Source organism: Calidris pugnax, unplaced genomic scaffold (genome assembly GCF_001431845.1).
Source record: "Calidris pugnax isolate Ruff unplaced genomic scaffold, ASM143184v1 scaffold133, whole genome shotgun sequence".
Lineage (NCBI taxonomy): Eukaryota > Metazoa > Chordata > Aves > Charadriiformes > Scolopacidae > Calidris > Calidris pugnax.
Genome location: NW_015090977.1, coordinates 3,176,276 through 3,193,487, shown reverse-complemented (window position 1 = coordinate 3,193,487; position 17,212 = coordinate 3,176,276). Strand labels below are relative to the sequence as shown.

The 17,212-nt window shown below is 40.1% G+C and overlaps 1 protein-coding gene across 2 annotated transcripts; it reads left to right on the top strand.

Annotated features, from left to right (window-relative positions):
* Window positions 1-3,691: 3,691 nt before the first annotated feature.
* On the top strand, window positions 3,692-17,185 carry YWHAE (tyrosine 3-monooxygenase/tryptophan 5-monooxygenase activation protein, epsilon). 2 transcript variants are annotated; one of them, XM_014953339.1, is made up of 6 exons: window positions 3,692-3,913; window positions 10,786-10,892; window positions 11,745-11,951; window positions 12,771-12,907; window positions 15,373-15,419; window positions 16,971-17,185. In XM_014953339.1, the coding sequence occupies exons 1-5, from the start codon at window positions 3,716-3,718 to the stop codon at window positions 15,378-15,380; spliced, it is 657 nt and encodes a 218-aa protein (XP_014808825.1). In that variant the 5' UTR covers window positions 3,692-3,715; the 3' UTR covers window positions 15,381-15,419; window positions 16,971-17,185. The 2 variants fall into 2 exon arrangements, with proteins under 2 accessions (XP_014808825.1, XP_014808824.1); XM_014953338.1 differs by lacking the exon at window positions 15,373-15,419 and having other exon boundaries at window positions 3,693-3,913.
* Window positions 17,186-17,212: the final 27 nt, after the last annotated feature.

Sequence of the window (17,212 nt, the reverse complement as noted above, 5' to 3'; positions counted from 1 at the left end):
ACAGTTACTCTGCAGTGGCTGGAGGTGAGTCAGCAATGTTTGCAAAGAGGAGTTGGGCATCTTAATTGTAGTAGTAGTAGAATGTGGAAACTTAAAAAATGGCATGGGCATTATTACAGTTTTGTAGTATCTTAGGCAGTTGGTTTGAGTCTCAATTAAATGCCTTTTTTCTGTAAGAATATCCAAACCTGATCAGACCAAATGTCTATTTATTGTGGTATTTCTTATAACAACCAACAGCAAATGCCTGGGGAAGGATATAAATCTAGGGCAAGTGTGTCATTCTCCAGAATATTCCCCTGACTTTCCACACTTTTACACTTTTGGGATTTCCTGCTCCAATGGTGGCATGATCTGACAGGAGCATAATAAGGTGACAGCCACAATCAACTGAAAGGCTGGAACTTAACCACTTAAATGACAATCTCTGTCTTTTTTGAATCTGCATAACACTACTTTTTCCATAATGCAGCGTAAGCATCTCCGGATTGTGCATGCAATGAGTTGTCATTACTGCAGTAATCCTTCTTACTGAAATGTAATCTCAGACTTGTATTTTGTCTTGAGTGGTCTATGAGCTTTTAACCTCCTTGTGAAATCTTCCAGATAGGTAAAGCTGCACTTAGAATATAAAATATTTGTTCTGTTGGCAGGCGTATATGGCTTTATTTCTGTATGGAATTAGTTTTCTATTGAGAATATTCAGATATGCTGTCCTCTTGCTTTTGTATTGCCTGAGTTCTTAAGATTATTTATCAGGCTTAAACTTTCAGGGCTGAATTATGGCTTTACCATGGAAGACCAAGGTATATGCATAAAATCATTTTTTCTTGTTGAAACACCAGCTATGATTTTTGTATTGTAAGTAAAATTGGGCTCTTTACTAAACCAGAAGCCTTCTTCTCCAAGAGTTTTGTGGGTAGGCTGATAAATAATTTCTCTTTGGGTAAGACACTTGCTCATGGGTGAGAACTTAATCTGTGGTTTTGTATTTAACTAGTAACAGGATTAAGATTTTGAAGAGAAGACGTTTCAGTTCCTTTCAGCAGTGTATTAAAAGAGAGTATGTATCTAGTGTGAAGACCTGTTAAAGCTTGAGGATTTTGTGCTTCAGCGCAAATGTAGAAAACCTTCTGTGCTCCCCTCTGCCCCCCAGCATCTTCGATTTCTTGCCAAGTGACAGCAATCAAGAATATTTGGTTTATTAACAACTCATGGCCGTAAAAATCTTTGGGTGACAAGGCCTGTTTTCTGGTACTTGTTCTGGGCAGTTGACTGTTTTCTTTTGGCACTGTTGTTTCTGTGGTCACGGTGGTTCTACAAGCTGATAGTTAATGACGTTCTTTGCAGAAGACTGAAGAGATGCAGCAGGACTAATGTCTATTGACAGCAGCTCTGCTTCTTGTAGGACTGGATCTTAGGTCTGGCCTCTGTAAAAGCTGCTGCTCACCTTAAATGTTATGTGTCCTCTGATGTGCAGTGATGTTGGACCTCTCTTTCAAGGGCTTGTAGGTGTTCAGGCTAGCAATTCTGCTGAAGCCAAGCAATTGATTACATCTGTATGATACTTTTAGAATCAGATACATATTTACAGGGAATACCAAGTCTTGTGTATATACGTTCACAAATACAGGGTTGATTTCTTAAACTGTGGCTGTAGTGGTTTCAATGACTACTCTTATCTGAGGGCAGTTAAACATTAAGCTTAAAGACACGCCCTGCATTTCTTGCTGGAGCTTGACAAAGGTACCCAAGTACCAGAGACTGCAAGTCTTAATTCTTGTTGGTCATCTTTGTTCATAAAAATTAACGCTGTCAGGCTTGTTTTCTTGGTTGTAGCTCTGCTGTTCTAAGAAACTTGAAAATATGACTCCCATCATTTAAAAAATTTACAGCTTTGACATAAATTCTTTGTATAGATGGTAGGGTCATCTTTCAGGAAATAAGTCATAGTGCCTGTGTTATTTAAGTTGCATATTGTAACTAAATCATTGCCTTCAACTTTCAGCTAGCTTAAATTACAAGACACTGCTTTTGTTAATATTAACTCTATGTATATGGAGTGTTTTAGGGCAACTCTTGCAGTCTTCAGCAGAAACAGTTCATCATTTTACAATAGTAGGGTGGTGTTCTGTAAAGGTTTTTATCAAATCCTTGGTGTTGTGGTTTTTTTGTTACTTTCTGTGATTTGGAGCAGCAAAATCTACTGGTAGAGGTACCAGTAGGGATTTTTTTTTTTCTCTTCTGGTAAGAATAGAGCCAATATAAAATTTTGTCCTGCACATGTGGAGACCTGTTGGAGACTGATAACATTGTTCCAGCCAGGGAAAAAGACTGAGCCTACAGTTTCCATTGCTGAAATAGCTTATGCTTGTTATGATGGTGAGTTTTGGCACCTGAGGAAAAAATTGACAGTTAAGCTTCGTTAGTTTCCTATTGCTTGTGCTGCAGTGACACAGCAGAACATAAGGAGGTAAAATGATGGGGGAGGGATGATGAGTGGGCAAGGTAAGTAGGTCACAGAATAGTAAAGCATCATATTATGGGTGGTGTAGACTGATAATATCATCATGATATTGGCAGAAGCTAAATATTTTGGACTCAATAAGGGTCTTTTTGAATCTAAGTGATGAAACAGTTGTCCTGTTGAGTAGATGGGATAGTTGGGGCTTAGTCTCATTCATTAATGGTTTTGTTTTCGGTCTGTGGGATTCCCACCAGTCCTAGAAGCTGGAAGGGAAATGGTGGATGAACTGCAGCACTGTGTGGTAGGACAAAGTCTGTGATTCCTGGATATCTCATAGTAGGCTCTCAGTTAGTATATATTTATTGTTTTCAACTTCTATTTTTCTAATACGTCACAAGGAATCCTAATGTGGTTAGGTAAAGAAAGGATTATAACCAACCTGAAGTAATTCAACCTTTTGCTTCCATTCGAGTATAGGAAATATGTATTTAGTAATTTTTTTAACCTCAAGTTTAGAAGCCCTTTTCAAAAGGTTTAGATTATAAATTGTGTGTTGCTTCTTAGTGTAAACAGCTGCTTGGCATGGGTGGATATGGTTGCTCTGGTTATCCTCAGGATGACTGTTCTGTTACTTCTCCAAGCACCTACTTATTCTTTTGGTGGTTTTATCTTGGAACTTTGACTTGCTTCCCTAATAACAGTACTCATACTTCTTTACATCTATTCAAATCTGGATTTTATGTTTTGGGTAATTACCATGTTACACTATATTCCAGTTAACAAATCAGTGGAGCATTCTGTATCCTTCAGTTTATTCTTACTGTGTTGAAAGCTAGTTCATACTTGCTCGTGCTTTTCTCACTATTCATTGCCTTCTTTGAAGCGCTTTGAAGAACACGTGTTCCTGTAGGATTGTACTGATAACTGTTATCCACTGTTAAAACCGTGTTTGTTGCTGAATCCTTTTTGTCTATCTCTTAAAAAACCCCCAGTAAATTCAAAACAACTGAGTCTAAAGAATTTTGTTGGGGCCCTTGTCAAATGCATTTAAGAGAACATCAGATACTTCCTCTGTGTACACGCTCATTGATTTGTTCAAAACGTTCTGCTATAAAAGTGAGGAATAACCGTGTATGAAAGGAGGAGGGAGCCTATTTTCGTAAGCTATCATTAACATACAGCTTTTGTTGAATGGTTTGAAGGATGCTTTAGCTATGAGAATAATTGTCTGACCTTTTCTTCCTAGAAATGGTTGAATCAATGAAGAAAGTGGCTGGAATGGATGTGGAGTTGACAGTGGAAGAAAGAAACCTGCTTTCTGTTGCATATAAAAACGTGATTGGAGCCAGAAGAGCTTCCTGGAGAATAATCAGCAGCATTGAACAGAAAGAAGAAAACAAAGGTGGAGAAGATAAATTAAAAATGATTCGGGAATATCGGCAAATGGTAAGATGTAGTTGGTGTTACAGCGTAATGCCGTTTAGTTAAGGTCTGGTTTTGTTACCCTTGCCGTAAACTGCTCTGATATTCTAGACTGCCTGCAGAGTGGTGAGCTGTAACAAGGTGACAGTCTTCAAAGGATGAAGTTTGTTCCTTATCTGGAGAATAAATAGACTTGGTGAAGGGGAGAGGTTGGGTGTGTTTGTGTAAATACTCAAAAGGGCAGTAAACTCAAAGGAGAAAGGGAGGGATTTTCCTTCAGTGCATCTACATGTGTAATCAGTATTTGAACAGTGATGGCACGCACTTTCTTCCCTGATTACTCAATGAGGCTGCATGTGCTCAGGAGGAGTTATTCTTTTCCCTCCAGCCTGACTTATCCCCAGCATATTTCCTACTTATTTTGGAAAATTAACCATGTCAAAGGAAGTGTTGGACTGTCCAGTTTTTACTTCTGATAAGCTGCTTTGGCTCATAGAGACTGTGACATTTGTGCTATTGCAGTACTCTGTCTTGCAGATTTCAAAATATTAACGTTGTTGATTGAAACGCCAACATCGGGGAGGGATCTTCAGTGTTGTTGGCATAAACACAGGCAGCATAAGCCAAATGGCCTCTCTCTTTGACTCCTTCACCTTGGCTTTTATCACTGTGATAGTTGCATTTCATATATATTGGCCTTGTTTTGTTACTTTTTCCCCAAGATGAAAGCTTGGTGGGAGTTGCTGTCAACTCGGTGCTTGGCAGTTGGGTGGCAGCGAGGAATAGTTGCCTGGTTAGTCTTGTACAATTGAACTGGCAGATCTATTATTAGCTTGGGCAGCTTCGCCTGTATGAAATGAATGCAGAGAAAGTATGGCTTCTCTGACAGTGTCTAGTTTTCAAAATACAGATTTTTCTTTTTTTCTTGTCCCTAAGATGGTCAGTCACACTGAGAGCAGTTAAAGCAGTCAATTTAAGATAAAGCACTCCATGTTCCTGGGGATGGAGGATATTAAGATGTCATGGTCATCTCAACTGTGAAACTTGCGTGTGTAATAACCTCTAGGGCCTTGCTATTTTCTCTCTCTTGAGAGGAGGAAAAATTGATGCACATAACTTCATGCTGAGTCTAGTCAGTCTGTGCAGCTTTACCTAAAATGGAGAACTTGGAGCAAGCTTTGACTTTCATCAGTAAGGGCTAATGAAACCTTCAGCTATTAGAACAGTGAGTTGTTGTTCCCTCCTCACCCCCCCTTCCTTAAATGATGGTTTAGCACGGAGCAGGCAGGCTCCCATGCTATTTAAATCCTACACATTTCTGCAGAGACTTACTCTCCATTATTTGAGGACAAGTGCCTCCACATGGTTCAGATCTTCACTTCCAGAGAAACAGTGGAGTCTATTATATCACCTGGCACTGATTCATGTACTACCAATGGAAATGATGTTGGCTTGGAAATCTTTTCTCAGGAATGGCTCAGGACTACTTTCTGTTGACTCACAGGGTTTCTGTTGCTCCATGGAATTGTTAAAGTTGTGAGTTTCTAATTTTATGTTGGCATGCTGATGGGATGAGGCTCTGCCAGTTACATACAGTCTCAAATACCATTTCTTGATGGGTGTATAAAATCTTTCTAAGAGAACATACAAAATAAGACAATAGCTATCTGATGATTGTTTAAATTTGTCTTCTACTGTGTGCTTCCAGTTTTTTTTGCACAACACTTTGTGGGTCATTACCATCTTCTGCAAAAGATCCTTTAATAGTGAAAAGACTTTTTTTTTTCTTGTTTTCAAAGGGACTGTAAAAAAGATGTTCTGTATCTCTCTTTGTAAAGAGAGCAGGTATCCTGCAGAACAGAGGGGTGTTCAAAAAATATACGTATGTAGTCCTTGAAGTACCTAGAGAGAGGCCACTTGCAGCACAGTGCCACACCAACAGTATCTTCAGCTCTTAAATCCTGAAAGGTAATAGCTATCCCAGTGACTTTAGGTGGAGGAGGGCTGTGGAGAGCTGTAATGTCGTTCTGTACTGGAGAAAGACCAGCTGGGTCTGCTCAGCTCCAGCCTCTGTTTTCCTAGAGGCTTCTGTGTATCGTTTGTAGCTGAAGACCAGATCCTGTTTGTACCTCCTGGGAGACTTACTATGAGTTAACAGATTTTTCTTTTTTTCTTGTCCCTAAGATGGTCAGTCACACTGAGAGCAGTTAAAGCAGTCAATTTAAGATAAAGCACTCCATGTTCCTGGGGATGGAGGATATTAAGATGTCATGGTCATCTCAACTGTGAAACTTGCGTGTGTAATAACCTCTAGGGCCTTGCTATTTTCTCTCTCTTGAGAGGAGGAAAAATTGATGCACATAACTTCATGCTGAGTCTAGTCAGTCTGTGCAGCTTTACCTAAAATGGAGAACTTGGAGCAAGCTTTGACTTTCATCAGTAAGGGCTAATGAAACCTTCAGCTATTAGAACAGTGAGTTGTTGTTCCCTCCTCACCCCCCCTTCCTTAAATGATGGTTTAGCACGGAGCAGGCAGGCTCCCATGCTATTTAAATCCTACACATTTCTGCAGAGACTTACTCTCCATTATTTGAGGACAAGTGCCTCCACATGGTTCAGATCTTCACTTCCAGAGAAACAGTGGAGTCTATTATATCACCTGGCACTGATTCATGTACTACCAATGGAAATGATGTTGGCTTGGAAATCTTTTCTCAGGAATGGCTCAGGACTACTTTCTGTTGACTCACAGGGTTTCTGTTGCTCCATGGAATTGTTAAAGTTGTGAGTTTCTAATTTTATGTTGGCATGCTGATGGGATGAGGCTCTGCCAGTTACATACAGTCTCAAATACCATTTCTTGATGGGTGTATAAAATCTTTCTAAGAGAACATACAAAATAAGACAATAGCTATCTGATGATTGTTTAAATTTGTCTTCTACTGTGTGCTTCCAGTTTTTTTTGCACAACACTTTGTGGGTCATTACCATCTTCTGCAAAAGATCCTTTAATAGTGAAAAGACTTTTTTTTTTCTTGTTTTCAAAGGGACTGTAAAAAAGATGTTCTGTATCTCTCTTTGTAAAGAGAGCAGGTATCCTGCAGAACAGAGGGGTGTTCAAAAAATATACGTATGTAGTCCTTGAAGTACCTAGAGAGAGGCCACTTGCAGCACAGTGCCACACCAACAGTATCTTCAGCTCTTAAATCCTGAAAGGTAATAGCTATCCCAGTGACTTTAGGTGGAGGAGGGCTGTGGAGAGCTGTAATGTCGTTCTGTACTGGAGAAAGACCAGCTGGGTCTGCTCAGCTCCAGCCTCTGTTTTCCTAGAGGCTTCTGTGTATCGTTTGTAGCTGAAGACCAGATCCTGTTTGTACCTCCTGGGAGACTTACTATGAGTTAACATAGAATCATAGAATTATCTAGGTTGGAAGGGACCTTTCAGATCTGCTGTAAGGTGAGTGTTAAAGCATTTGGCAAGATGTCACCGGAGCAATAAGGGCCTGAAGAACATACTGCAAAGGTTTGGGTGATACTTCTCACTGATGCTGCTGGAACAGTAGCACAGCTGCCCTGTTGACATGTTCAGTGCTTCTCTGGAGATAAGGTCCAGAGCAGGCTCAGCAGAGTTCTGGTCATGCTACATTGTCAACAAATGCCCACAATTGCAGCGTTTTTCAGAGTAAGTTCAGTGTTGTTGGGTGACACTTCCCAGTTATAAAAGGCTCTGAATAAGGAAAAGAGCCACAACAGAACACTTGTCTGGGAACTGACAGGCCAAGTTCAGAGCACTGGGGAGTTGGAGAGAACCAGCATCTCTACAGAAACACATCTCTCTCACCTGCCACTGCAACCAGGTGTGACCTTGCTCAGCTAGAGAGTACTGCTTGAGTTGAAATGAAAGGTGTACCTTGTGTGAAAGTAATTGGTGGATTTGGTCTACATCAGTATTTATTATAATTTAGCACGTGTTTGGAGTGAGTTTGGGCTACTAGCTAGGGGGCTTGGGGCAGAACTCAAGGGATGATGGTGGTGTCAGAATAGGGCCAGGCTGGTTTTGTCTGAGGCGTACACTGAGCAACTGTGAGAGATGCTGGAAGACACCAGGCTGTGCCTTTACCCAAGGCACTTAAGACAAATGTAGTAAAACACATCCATGGCCATGGGGGAAAATGCCACTTACTCACCTCCTTTGTAGAGAGGCTGCTTTTCTGGGTCCTGTTGGTCCATTTGGATACACAAAAGTAAAGCCCTTGGCTTTCTCATCTGACTGCATCTCTGTAGATGAGAACACACTAAAGCTTGTGCTCTTTGTCCTTGAGAGGATGAAGTGGTGTGTGTCTGTACAGTAAAACCAAATCCCTTCCCTAATAGCATAGGACAAGTATTCACCTTCCTCTTACTGGTCTGTGTTTGTGGCATATGAGAATGTGTGTTTCTAGTGCTCTGACTTAGAACCTGGGTTGTGTTTTGGGGCACCTGCAGGGCTCGTTTCTCCTTCCCCTCTTCTTAGAAAGCTTGGGCTATGAATTGGCAGAAATGTGGGTGGTCGGTCTGTCTTTTTTGGCCTGGGAGGGGGGGAGGTTACAGGCTTCAGCAACTGTTTTCCTGCTGTTCTAGTTTCGTGTTGCATCTCAGTTGAGAGGTGCAGCTATTTTGGGGGCTACGTATTAAAACAGGTCAAAGAACTAGTACAGGCTACCCTTCTCCTGGTTGCTTCTAATAAGTTTCCTTATTTAGATCACCGGGTGGTTTACAAGCTTTTGTATCTGCAGAGCTAAGAACACAGTCTGGAATCTGATTAAGCCAGAGCTACTGCTAAAATAGAGAGGCAGGGTGGCTTGTGGAGGCTTCTACGCACCCATTGGGGTGAGCAGTCTCTCCTTGACCATCAGAGCCTGTAGGTAGGACCATGTGGCATATTTGGAGCTGGAATGGTGATAGACCCTAAACCTACCTTTTCTGAATGCTCTGAAAAGGCTTAATGTGGACTCTCGTGCTGATTTGCTGCTTTGCTGAGCTCATTGAGTCACCCTGTCTAGAACAGACCGTTTGGTAAAAGAGCTTTTAGGGCTTTGTTGTGGGGTTTTTGTATTGTTCTTAATCAACTTGATTTGTATTAAATCTTTTTAAACTAAGCTTAGTCAGGACATTTACATTGCCTGGACAGCAGCTGATCTCCGATAACTTGTGTGACTGATCCTTTAAGCAAAGCTGAAAAAGGTCTGAGATGAATTAGAAGTTTGTACATGTATGGTTATTTAACAAAAGAGGATTAGAAACTGATTTAATTCTTTGCAGTTTTGCTGAAGATCTCTCTGCAAAAGAAGTCATTGAAAAAGAGGATCAAGAGGAAAGAAGTTTGCAGGAACTGACTCCTGGCCAAAGGTTTTATAGCTTTTGTAGCCCAAACATATATGAAATAGATTATTCTCAAGGGACCAATATTTCAGCAACTTTCTTAAGCATTTGTCATGTAACTTTATAGCATCTAACCCTTCTTCTGAATGTTAGGGCATTCTGACATTATATATGAAATTTGCTGTAGATTAATTTCTCTAAAGGAACTTCTGCAAATCCTGAAAGTAATTTTGTACAAATTGGTATGTGTATGTGTGTGCCAGTTTAATGTTTATTTTGGATCCAGAACTTTAACATCTTTTGAGGATAGATGTTGTGGTTACAAACCCTAATGGTTGGGGAGCTATCTGGTGATAAAAATAGTATGGCAAGAAAAATGCTTAAAGTAGGAAATAGAATTGCATGGGCGGGAGGATAGGAAGGGATAGTGGACTGAGTGGGGCTGCTCTTGTGATCCAAGACATGCAGTTATTGGTAGTTCCTCATAACTAGTGTTGATGCGTTTACTTGAAAACATCTACTTTATAGTAATAGAAGTAGCTTGAGCCAGAGTTGTCTTTGGCTGTAGCTATGAAAGTTACTGCAAAATCATGAAAGAGCAGCAGTAGGTTACTATCTGCACTGAACCAACCATTCGTACTGAGAGCGACGCGGGATGCTGAGAGCAAGTCTGGTTTTGGCAATGGTGATGTCAAAAGACAGTTTTTAGCTTTTTTGGGTATGCTTAGTTTCTTCGCTTTCAAGTGTGAAACTTTCTGTGGTAAAATCTAACCTCGTAGACCTTGCTTTATATTGTATATTTGAAAAAAGAAAGGTGATGTGACCATGCTTTCAACTTTTGGCTATTAAAATCCAAATCTGTTTTTAAATAAGGCTTTACATATTGGTTTTCTTCGACCACAGATCTCACTGTTGGTGTTGATGACTTCTGCTTTTTCTCAAAGTTGTTACGCTTTGCTTTTTTTGCCTGTTTCTGAAGTTTGTACCGTCTGGAGTTTGTTTTACTCCTGTATCTGATCTTTTTATTTGTGTGGCACATCTTCATTTTGCCTCCCAAGTAGTCACTAGAAACTTGTTCTGAAGGTGCCATTTAACTCTGGGGTGGAATGTAGTTTAGCTGATTTGTATTAATTACTTTCAAATTGTCCCCTTCACCATTGCTACTTTTAGGGCATCCTTCCAGGGTCAGAAACTTATGGAATTAGGAGTTGTGCAAGCCTTGCAGTAAGGAGTTACATCCTGAGACAGACTTAATGCAACTGTCTAGCAGGATGTCTTCTAGGGAATTCATAATTCTGTTATTCAGTTGGGCATTTCATCATACAGCCATCAGTCCTTACCTTTTCTTGTGCATCAGCTAATTGTGGAGAACTGTTTTGCTTAATGCACCTGTGGAACAGCTGAATTTGTTGTTTTCTGCTGTCCTCCCCTTCTTTGGATTTTCAGGGTGTTGCCTGTTTGATGCTTGGATATTTTTTAATAGCTCTTAGTCTTATGTGCTAACCTCATCTCTGTTTTGTTGTTTTTTTTAATAGGTTGAGACTGAACTGAAGTTAATCTGTTGTGACATTCTGGATGTACTGGACAAACACCTCATTCCAGCAGCTAACACTGGCGAGTCCAAGGTTTTCTATTACAAAATGTAAGTATGTTCTTGTGATGCAAGTACCTCTTGCTGCATCTGAACTATCAAATACAAAAATAAAGTAGTTATACGTGTGTGTTTTGGCTGCTCAACCCCAGTAACCTCTTCTAGAAAAGAGGGCAGTTCACTCATGTCTGACCAATCTTCCTTTTTGATTACTCTAAGGTGTTAAGTGTCCTTATTGTGTGGTTTTGGATAGATGATGTTGTTTGGAATAAGGTCATGAGAACTTAAAGATAAGCTGTTGTCCAGCTCTTCAATGTAAGAAACAACTGTTTTCTTTAAATGAGCTGATAACATAGCGATCTCATTGCTGTTTCAGTGTTTTTCTTGCATGAGCTGTACACTCATAAAGAGAAGAAAATTAGGTAGACAGATAACTGTCATGTGATGTCAACTTAAAAATTGAAAATTTTAAATTGAAAAATGAAACTTGGCCTTGGAGTATGTTGTGGTGTCACTAGTTTGCATATTTTGTATTTCCTGAAGCATAATTTGAATCTTGAAGTGATCAAGAGTGTTTTCCCCTCCAGTTGAATTATCTCTACCCTTCAGATCAAAAACTTGTCTGGTTTAGATGAGATGCGGTTGTGCAGACACAGTTTGGTAATGCAGAAGGTAATACTATGATTTCGTGTATTAATGCAAGAAGATAAGTGAACCCAAACTGTTTTCCCTGCCTGATGGGTTAAAATTCACTGGAGCACTAGTGCACTGTTGTCTAGACAGTAATTCAGCAGCACTGTCCTTTGTGTGTGAAGATACAAACTTCAGTTTCAGAATTAAGCTTTGAATTTAGTTGCCGGTGGGGAATTAACGGGCTACTGATTGAACTCTTTCTGTTTGCAGGAAGGGGGACTACCATAGGTATCTGGCTGAGTTTGCCACAGGAAATGACAGGAAGGAGGCTGCAGAGAATAGCTTGGTGGCTTATAAAGCTGCTAGTGATATTGCAATGACAGAACTCCCGCCAACACATCCTATCCGCTTAGGACTTGCGCTCAACTTCTCTGTATTCTACTATGAAATTCTTAATTCTCCTGATCGTGCCTGCAGGTAGGCGGTGACTGGGAAGATGGGGAATGTTTATGTGAATACCAAACAAGCCAGAAATGGTTGCTGCTTGGGGAACTGCTTTTCCTCAACAGGAGCACTGGGCTGGCTTTCTTCCTGCCAGTAGTTGATGACTTGCTCTGTTTGAGGGCAATTCCTTGGAAAGGTTTTCAGCTTTGTCGTTTTTCTTTGAATCCAAACCCATTTGTTTATCTGGGAGTGGATCGTGTATGAGGAGCAGGGTAGTGGTAACCTTGGCTTGATCAACTAATGACAACTTAAGAGCTTGCCACGTTAACTCTGGGCATGCCCTTATGCTTCAAAAATGTGAGGTGATTTAAGATTCCTCTCTTTCTGTTGGCTGTTATCCAAGGTAAGAGGGGTCATATTACTAATTTCTGTGAACTCTGGGCATGTACAGAATGACAATAGCTCATCTGTCTGTAGGGGTTCAGCTCATGAGGGTAAGTGAGGACTGAAGCAAGTATTGTTTGTCTTGTATTCCTATCATTGCATGTTATGTAAAATACTTTCTTTTAAGCTTTTAGTAGACTCTGATCAACTGTACTGCAAGATGTAGAAATAGTTAATAAAACCAGTTATTCTTGGGTAAAAAGATGCTGTTTTTAACCGTACAAAATGACTGGTTTTGAAGATAGGACATCTAAACAGTGTTAAATAATATAGAAATGTGTTGCAGAAGCTGTGGGTGTCACATAACCAAACTAGAAGATGGGTGTTCAGAGGCACAGGTTTAACTTGGGTGCTTCTGGATTCTATTTAGCAACATTTGTTAACTCTGACTTTATTCTGTGCTTACAGGTTGGCAAAAGCAGCTTTCGATGATGCTATTGCAGAACTGGATACACTGAGTGAAGAAAGCTATAAGGACTCTACACTTATCATGCAGTTGTTACGTGATAATCTGACACTATGGACTTCAGACATGCAGGGTGATGGTAAGTAAACTGCTCTGACACGCTGCTGTCCCCGATCGCTGCCCAGAAAACTGCGTGTGGAAATGTAGATTCATTTGGTGTTTTACTTCTGTCTTTCCTAATAATTGATCTCCCTGAACTTGTGTTTTATCTTAACACTGGATAAGTTGATGGGGCAACACTAGCTTCTTTGAGAAGCTTTTAAGCGCTCACTTGAAGGAAGGTGGTGTAGAATTAGTAACATTAATTTATTTCTTTTTCCTCCCCACCTGGCTGTTCAGTCATCTGTGATTATTTTAAAAGCAGTGACTTCATATAATTAAGCTTTTCTTTCTCATGGCTTGTCCTGTCCATCTATGGTCGTCCTTCCATCCAGATGTGAATTTCCAGTGCAGGAGGAAGTCCTGCAAATGATCTAGTTCCCCCTTTTATTTCAGGTCACTCAATATTTCTGTTGGCATTTTAGTGGAAGACTTTACCATCGTACTGATCACTTCACTTTACAGGGCTTTCTGTATCTTTTACTCTTCTTAGGAAGAATTGAGTATGAAGAGAAGAGGAAAAGGGATTTGGTAGAATACTTTGTTAATGGGGTGGGGAGAAGCTTGGAGAAATCTAATTTCCTAGTTGAGATATTCAAAGTACTTTCTTTAATACTCCCCAAAATTCTAGGTTGTGACTCCTGAAGTGGGCTATTGCCAGAGCAGATACTGAGTATGTCCTGTGGCAGTAGCAGAGGGTGGGACATTGATTGCTTCTGTTTACTAACATCTGAGAGTTACTTAAATTTTTTAAAAATTTTTTTTGCATTCTGAATGGACTTTTTCCTCTTACACTTTCACATACAATGCTTAATATAAATTTACTCTTGTTCAGATTTTTTTGAGTTAAGCCTTTTGTTTCACTGGTAATTGGTAGTGAATTGAATGTGTTCTCTATTTAGGAAGTGTAAATTTACATTTTCTTCTGCAAAAATTATGTCATGGAGAGACACAAGTGGAAAGAGTTGGGTTTCTTTGCTTTTGACTTGCAGGGTGGGAGGGACGGAAGGCAGTCCTGTTTAAAGTATGTCACTGTTTAAAGTATTTCACTTAGAAATGCACAGAGGTTTGAAACAGCATTGTGCTTAACTTCAGATAAATGCCTTAAATTTTTTTGCAAGAAAAAATGAAGCATGGTGCTACTCCAAAATAATGCTGTTTGGCTACTTTATTGGGGTAGTGTCCATTTGAAGGCAATTGTATTAACTTTTTCTTGACTACCTGGGTTTGTTTTAAAGAAGTATTGTTACTTGGTAGCTTCTAGCTCTTTGCACAGATGATGACTATTGAATGCTGCAGGTCACATTTTGCCTGTATTACTTTGAGCTTTAGATAGAAGTGAAAAAACTGTTGCTGTTGGGGGGTCTTGGCTCCCAGGTCACCCTGCAGCCTCTGTCTCTTGCTTAAGTCCTTTGCCAGAGGTCACACCTGGCTTTCAAAGATGTGAGATTATCTAATGGTGTGGAAGGATGTGTGTGTCCTGGATGGGTCTGTACAGACTCTGCTCGGAATGCTGCAGGTATTACTAGATACCTCCTTGCCATGGTTAGGCTTTGGGAAAAGAAATCTGTTCCCAGTCCCCATAATTCAAATATGACCTTTTGTTTTATGCTTTTTAAATGGAGGCAAATATCCTGGTGCTCTGTGGGAACACTGAGGAAACCATTTTGGTGAAGTAACAAGGCTGGGTCACTATTGTAAGATAATAGCATTAGAACATCTTCCAAAACCTATTGCTGTTTGCATGTGAGCTGATAAACATATGTCTCGTTTATCTTGTATATCATAGAAGTTCACCAAGATGATTTACAGATGCTCACTATTTCTTTTTGTGTAATCTAAATTCAAATTTCTTGTTTTATAATTAGCTCCATAGCATAGAAATAGGTATTTTTCTTCCTCCTGAGTATTTCAGATTATCCTATTACTGTTTATGATGCATGCCAGAAAGATAATGATGACAGAATTTAAAACACTGCAGAACTACTTAAAATCATGGTGCAGTTCTTCATGTCCACAAAAAAATACAGTATTTATACATAATGTTATACATAAGTGCAAAGTTAAATTTTCTCATTTCTTCGTACCATGCTCATACACTGTTGTTTCCAGAAAACTTGGTATTTCTGAAATGGGTTAGGGCCTTTGAAGAGTATTAAAATTTCATGGTGGCCCTGAAAGATCATCACAATTACCAGTTTCCTGAGGGGTGGGTGAGACTTAAAAAAGGCTTGTTCTTTCATGTTAAGCTTTTGCCTGTTCTGCTTTCAGGTGTGTAGGTTGTAGGGACTGACTCTAAAATGAGGTGTCACTCAGCTGCTGCACTTCTCCATCTCATTTACTGTATCTCTTAACCATGTCATAGAGGAGCTGTTTAATTTATTTTCACGCTTGTAATGTCGTCTTCATATGATTCCTGTTTTCCCCTTCTTTCCTGCTGTATAGATTCCTAAAGGAAAGTCCAACTGTTCATTTCCTAAAAACTCTACTTTGTAAGTCTTCGTCATGGCTTAATGAACTTTGCAGCGCCAGTTTTCTTCCGATCACTAATCATGCTTGCCTCTGTCACTCTCTTGCTGCTGATGAATTGCTTGTATCTCTGACTCCATTCCAGGGCTAAGCAATGTCCTACCAATCTGCGACCTGTTCCCCTGCCCAGGTCCAATACGCTTGACTAAGATCCAAAGTAACTTAACGTGTTTGGGAATTGAGCTGCATTCCTGGATGGATATTATATTTGGGCATGAAAAATACTTTCACAATGGCCTGTTACAGGAGTATTTGCTTAAGTGTGTTGGCTAGAGCATGCTCAGATCGTCTTTTAATCGTCTTCCTGGGTTAGGGCCTCTGCTTTCCTCTTTTAAATGATCTGTTCTGGAACTTTAACTGTAAATTTTATTGTTGCTGAATGTCGGATGTCTTGTATTCCTAGGCCACCTCTTCCAAAATCTGCCTTGTGTTGTACCTGGTGATAATTCTGAATCTGGACATGCTCTGAGCAGGCATTCCGATTAGATGCTGAAAGTCATTAGTCTCATTCGATTAGATTTTATTGCAAATTAATTATTTTGAGCGGGTAGTTTTTGTTTATTGCCCTTAAGAGAGTACCATCTCACGTGGTTAAGGATAATTGTAAAGAAAACCATTTTTCAGTTTCTCTTCTCAATTAACTTAATCGTGCATGTGTCCTGGCACTACCTCAAGTGCATTCAACTTCTTTCCTGGTGCAGCAGGAACGGGGCAGAGCCGTGGGAGGGTGTTGCATGTACCTCCCCCAGGGGCGGCTCAAGTGGAACCAAAGAGTCTTTATGGATGGATTTCCATTTCAGTGCATGTGGCAGCCTGGTTGACTAGGTCCAAACTGGCTATTTTTCAAGAGAAATTAATTACCCTAAATTGTTCTCCTTTAATGACCTCAAGCCTAGGGATTCCTGTCATGTTGGACTTGAAATAGGGATGTTCTTTCACATTTCTTTTGGTACCTTTATTAGTACATGACATCAGTGTTAGTTTCTAAATATAAACTAACGGCAATACTTTGCTGTGCTTGAGACTTGAGTGAACTTGGGCAAAAAAAGGTTTAATTTCTAAAACCTGTTCTGGTCTCATTTCTGGAGCTAGTAAATAGTTTGTCCTTAGCGCGCGCTCTAGAGGTTCTTGGGAAGGAATTTTCTGACTTGAGGATGTTGATCTACAGCCCTTCTGATGACTCTTGTCTTGGCTGTTCATCCCTTGATCGATGGGATCAGTCTCAGTTTTCAGAAATGGTGGGTTTTATTTGTCCTTATGACAGAGTATGTCTCCTCACAGCCCGTGCTGCAGCTCTGTGGGAAATGTGAGGAGGTGATTATAAGGCTTAATTTCCATGGAAACGCTTCACTCCGGAACTGGCTCCGTTATGAGTGTGTGTGTCATTTCTGCAAGTGCGTGAGCGAGTGTGTGTACTTGCATGAAACTATTAATCTCTAGATGCTTGTTAAACCATTCTGCAGATCTCTTTTTTCAAAGTTAACATCTTCCTTTACTTTTAAACACTTCCATAGGTGAAGAACAGAATAAAGAAGCGCTGCAGGATGTGGAAGATGAAAACCAGTGAGACACAAAGGCCAACAAGAGAACCCATCTCTGACCACCCTTCCCCTTCCCCACAAAAACCCTCAGTGTCACTCTGAGAACCACCAAATCTGACTTTTACATTGGGTCTCAGAATTTAGGTTCCTGCCCTGTTGGGTTTCTTTTTTTTTTTTTTTTTTTTTTTTTAAAACATTTAAAAGTTTTTAAAAAG

What these genes read in the sequence shown, in the direction of transcription:
- YWHAE (XM_014953338.1), top strand. Translation starts at nt 3,716, where the DNA reads ATGGTTGAATCAATGAAGAAAGTGGCTGGAATGGATGTGGAGTTGACA. An exon ending in TTCGGGAATATCGGCAAATG is followed by an intron (nt 3,914 to 10,785) that starts GTAAGATGTAGT and finishes TTTTTTTAATAG; the next exon opens with GTTGAGACTGAACTGAAGTT. An exon ending in TCTCCTGATCGTGCCTGCAG is followed by an intron (nt 11,952 to 12,770) that starts GTAGGCGGTGAC and finishes CTGTGCTTACAG; the next exon opens with GTTGGCAAAAGCAGCTTTCG.